Below are 5,540 nucleotides of genomic sequence, written 5' to 3' on the forward strand. Positions count from 1 at the left end.
AGTGTAATTTATTGAACCAAATTGGTAAATTTAATTCATAAATATATATACGCATTTAAAAAAAAAATTTAGGGGGGCCAGTGCCCCCCACGTCCAACAATGGCTCCATCCTTGGGTCGGACTCAACTAAATTGATAATTGAGTTCAGGATAATGATGCTAAGTTGCAACCTGTTCATGGTTGGATTTCTTCATATGTAACTCCTTACATAAATAACACAAGTTGCTGAGCATGCAATGTATGTTGTTTATTATTCTTAACATAATTACATTCACAATATAGTTTTGGAAGCAATGTGAAGACTAGCATTTCTTGAGAGCTAACTGTTTGACTAGGTCTTGTAGAGATTGCTCTCGCCTTTTGTTGTCAACCGACCTCGCTTTGAGTCGGATTTGCTCGGTGCTTTGCTTCAAACTCACGGTAAAAGAAGGATGCATACGGCTGGCAAAAAATGCTTCTATCTCATCGGCCTTTTCATTACTGCAGAACTGCCATATGACAAAATTCAAGGAGTGAGCAATCTGTTTTTAGTATCACTAATGGATATAGCTTTAACCCATATCATAATCTGGCAAGAACCCCTACTTTGGAGACCAATTATTTTACATCCATGTTTTTTTCTAAAACTTTGATATTGTCGAATGTGATTGTTTACTTTCTACTTTTTCTCTATAACTTACGATTTGAAAGAATTTCTTCAATCCATTACATGGCAATTAATAAGACTATCTACATGTATTAAATCACATAATTTATTAATTATTTAAACATATCACATTACTATTAAGTAGGTCAATGACTTGATTATGTGTATTATGACTAGAGGATGGCTACATGCCTACACGCAATGTCATTCGAGACATCAATAGAAGATTGGTATCTAGAGGATGGCATATGTGAAAAAAGTTGCTACCAATAGTGGCAATTAATTGGTATGACCTAAGGATGGCAACAACAAAGACCATAGGAGAACGTCACCTCTAGCTGAAAAACATCAGCAAAAGAAAGCATCATAGTGGTTGGAATACATCACATAAGATAGTGTTGCGGTGAGGTGTACGAACAAGTTAGCAATCTTTTAGGAACCAGACAAAAACCTAACTCTAATACTACGTTAAATCCGAGAATATGTTACATAATTGAATGAACAACATGCTAACCTATCAATGTAGAACAATAGTACAATGGAAAGTACAATGAGCCCAACTATGGGCTTGAGCTTGATGTTGTAATGGTAAAAGTGAGTTCAACCATAGACTTTTCTTCAATCCAAACGAACTATGTTAGGGGAAGTCCTTATATCTCTTTAATTTTTTGGGTAGCTAAGAAATGGCTTTTGTGGAACAGGTATCCTCTTGACAATCCAACCAACTGGCCAAGACACTATTGCCATTCCAATACATGCAGCCCATTGCCACCAATTCAAACTTTCCGTATCTTCAATCCACTTCAAATATTCAACCATGACCACCTGAAGGACTATGGTTATGGCAATGATACACAAAAACAACTTGTTGCTATGGATCCCTTTGAAGATGTTCTCCTCCATGAGCTTTCTTGCATTGAGTTGATTGAAGACTTGGCAAAGGACAAAAGTATTGAAGATCAAGGTATCCCTCACCTTCTCACACACATTGAATATTAATTGTCCTCTGAATTCTAAGGTTAGGATGACCACAACCTGATATAAAGCTTGGGCTAAGAGGTTTCGCCACATATTGTTTGTAATAAGTGGCTTAGTCCAACCCATTGGCGGCTTTTCCATCAATTTCTTTGTAGGTTGCTCAGTTGCAAGAGCTAAAGTAACCAAGTAATACGTAATTAGGTTCACCCATAATAACTGGACCCCTGTTAATAGTCCTTGATTAACAAAAATTATTGCCACAAAGTTAACAATAATAGCAGCAACATTCATAGTGAGTTGAAATTGAATGAACTTCTGGATGTTTTTGTGGACACATCTTCCCCAACTTAAAACTTTGGCCATAGAAGCAAAGTTGTCATCCAAAATGACGATATCCGAGCTCAACCTCGCCACCTCTGTGCCATGAATTCCCATAGAAAGTCCTATATCAGCTTCTTTCAATGTTGGTGCATCATTTATGTCACCTCCAGTGACTGCAACTATATGACCTTTTTGTTTCAAGCATTGCACCATTAGACTTTTGTCCGTGGGGGATGCTTTAGCCATGACACAAATTTTATCAACTTTCTCCATTCTCTCCTCTAGTGTGTAGTTTCTGAATTCCATGCCTTCAATCACTAATCCATTGACCATATCTTGACATGGTCTGAGTATCCCACATTCAGTGGCAATAGCTTTTGCTGTGAAAACATTGTCTCCAGTGATCATTTTGATATTTATACCTGCAAATTGGCAATCTTCCACAGCATTCCTCACCCCTGGACAACATGGGTCCTTAAGTCCTACCAACCCTAATAGTGTCAAACCTTCTTCTTCTATTTTTTTATCTTTTGTATCATATTCTTGATCTTCTTTTGAGAGTTGCTTATGTGCAAAAGCAACGCACTGGAGGCTACTAGCTTCCATACCCTGAATAATTTGCTCAAATTTCATCCTTTCATGATCATCTAGCTCTTTCATAATTCTAGAAGAATCATAGTAGCTTGAACACATTTTCAGTATTATTTCTGCAACTCCTTTCCAATGTACATGGATTGTGCTATCTCCCATTCTCCTTAGTAGAACCCCACTTCGTTCCATGTGTGAATTGAATGCTTCAACAGAAAGAATTTTACAATTATGCATCAATTGCTCCATTTCTATGTTTAACTCTAGAATAGCCCATGAAAGAATGGCTTTTTCTGTTGGATTGCTTAAGAACTCAATTTCAAATCTTGAAGTAGGCCTGTAAGCAGTACTAGTTGTGTTCATAGCAACTCCTTCCCGGACTAATTCAAGAAAATACGGAGCAATTGATGAATAAGCAGCTGCATCAAAAGATTCTTTCCCTAGCCAAAACTTTGTCACCTTCATTTGATTCAAGGTGAGACTGCCTGCTATGTCAGTACAAATGGTGGTGGCGAAGCCCATGGTCTCAAAGGCAGAAAGCTTCCGCACCATTGCCTGATCAACCATCATTTTTTTCATGGAATAAACATGTGTACGCTTCACAGCCAAAGAAAACCCTTTTGGAATCACAAGTTCAACTATCGTAGTTGCAGTAGCTAAAATTCGCATAGCCTTCACCATGACACAAAACTTTTTCTTGCTGCCATGAAACTCTTCAATTACAGATTCATCTTCTGTATTCCCTGTGAAGTATCGAACCAACAAGACTACAAGAGCTAGGAGAGCAATTGCCAAACCAACCTTACGAATTGATGAAGTTATCTTGTTGAGCTGAATTTGTAAAGGCGTTTGTAATTTATTGGTATCATGACTAATTGAGCTCATCATCTCGCCCCATGTAGTGTTCTTCCCAACCGAAGTGACAAGCATTCGAGCATAGCCATCAACCACCTTAGTACCAGAAAACAAAAATGGATGATGGCAATTTACTTCTACGTGATCACTTTCGTCTTGTGTGATACTGGATTCCTCCACTTTTAAAGAGTGCCCTTCTAAGAATAGACCATCTGCTGGAACTTGATCTCCAATCTTTAAGCAAACGACATCTCCAACGACAAGTTCTAAGATTGAGACCTTTTGATGCAGCCTAGCTCTCACAACTTTAATTTGGATATTGTTGCAGAGTTCGGATAACTTATGAAATTGTCTGCTTTGCCAAAAGTTACTTATGGCAGAAATCACAACAAGAAATAAAGCAGCAAGTAGGCTTTCATCTTCACCCCTTCCTGCTAGTGTTTCATTCTCCATCACGTCAAACGCAAGACATGATACAACACTAAGTAAGCTTATGATAATGGTAAGATCCTTGAACTCTTTTACTACAAAGTGGAAGAAGCTCTTTCTTTGTGGTCTTTTATACGAGTTTGAGCCAAAAGATTCACGTCGGCGAGTAATGTCTTCAACATTGCCATGAATCCCAAATTCAACACTCATTTCAAGTATGGATGCTACTCCATCAACCCCCCCGATATTTTGGAGCTTGTCAGCATTTTTCTCTTTAACAAGCTCGGTGAGACTTGCTTGATCAATTTTGAACCTATTGTTTGCTGGTTTTATATCCAAAATGATGGAAGATGAATTCTGTGAAACTCTAGCTGTTTTCTTATCGAGTGGAGATTCTTTGAAAAATGATAGGAGGGCTCTAGAACAATAGATGGAAACAAAAGCCGAGCGCCATCTCTTGTTAGCTGCACTAGGGGTGTTGGGTACATGACATAAAGACTTGTTGCACTCTATGTTTTGTTGGATAATGGTAGACATAGTTTGGAAAGTACAAGAGGATCGAAAGTAATAGAAGTAGAAATTAGATAATCTTTAAGAAAGCATGAAAGGAAGTGTAGGAAAAAAAAGGCTTTTAGGAATGATAAATGAAGCGAAGGAGAATGAAGGTTCGGTGTACTTGTACTAAATGAATAGATTACCCATAAGACTTGGACTTGCAACTTGGAATAAATTGGAGCCTCACCACTTATATATACATATAAAGTGTCTGACTGACTCTTTATCTTAAGTATCGATAATATTATAATAAGAGTCTGTTTGACATCAGTTTATAAACTCAACTTTTAGTCTTTAGTTTTTTTCAGTTTTTATGTACAATTTTTTATAACCTCATTTTTTTCTGTATTTTCTTTTTTTTTTTTTTCAAAAAATTACAAGGAACAAGTACACTTTAACACACTTTCAGCAAAAAAATTTAGAAAAAATTGTTTCCAAACGAATCCGAAGCAGATCAGTCTAAAAGTGAACATGGTTCTTTTATATATATATATATATATATATATATATACATAGATGATCATTAAGAGTCAGATGACTAGAAAAACATTAGGAACGTAGAAGACCCTCCAAGCCGTAAAGGGAAAGGAAAAAAAGAAAAAAGAAAAAAGGTAGCATTCGCATACTGTTTAAGTCCCTTATTGGCACTTCGTGTAATGAGAGAGAAATGGTGGAGTTGTTGATGTAGTTGTATATAACTGTATATGCCAATTAAGCTTACCTTATCAAAGCTACGCAAGCAACTACATCAGGTGAGAAATGAGGGCATCAGTGTAGTGTGGAAGGAAGAACGTTTATGCGTGTTTCATTGCACGCTTCCATTACACGCATATGCATGTTTCATGCAACCTTTATTGAAAACAATGAATTAAGATATGTCCCACAATGAAAGTTTATAAAAATATTTGACCTACTTAATGCCATTTATAGAAAAAAGAAAAGATTCTTTTTTTCATCCATATGCATGTTTCATGCAACCTTTATTGAAAACAATGATTTAAGATACGTCCCACAATGAAAGTTTATAAAAATATTTGACCTACTTTATGCCATTTATAGAAAAAAGAAAAGATTCTTTTTTTCATCTGTTATTATTATTATACATTGTATATGTCAAGGCATATTATTATTTAATTTATCTAAAATTTATTAACGTGTATTCTTTTAT

General features: G+C 36.2%; 1 protein-coding gene across 1 annotated transcript; it reads right to left on the bottom strand.

Moving 5' to 3' along the window:
* Positions 1-1,306: 1,306 nt before the first annotated feature.
* LOC142633726 (putative calcium-transporting ATPase 13, plasma membrane-type) lies at positions 1,307-4,354 on the bottom strand. Its single transcript, XM_075807974.1, has one exon. It carries the CDS (start codon positions 4,352-4,354, stop codon positions 1,307-1,309), a length of 3,048 nt encoding a protein of 1,015 aa, XP_075664089.1.
* Positions 4,355-5,540: the final 1,186 nt, after the last annotated feature.

The sequence above is a fragment of the Castanea sativa genome, chromosome 5 (genome assembly GCF_040712315.1).
Source record: "Castanea sativa cultivar Marrone di Chiusa Pesio chromosome 5, ASM4071231v1".
NCBI classification, from domain to species: Eukaryota; Viridiplantae; Streptophyta; class Magnoliopsida; order Fagales; family Fagaceae; genus Castanea; species Castanea sativa.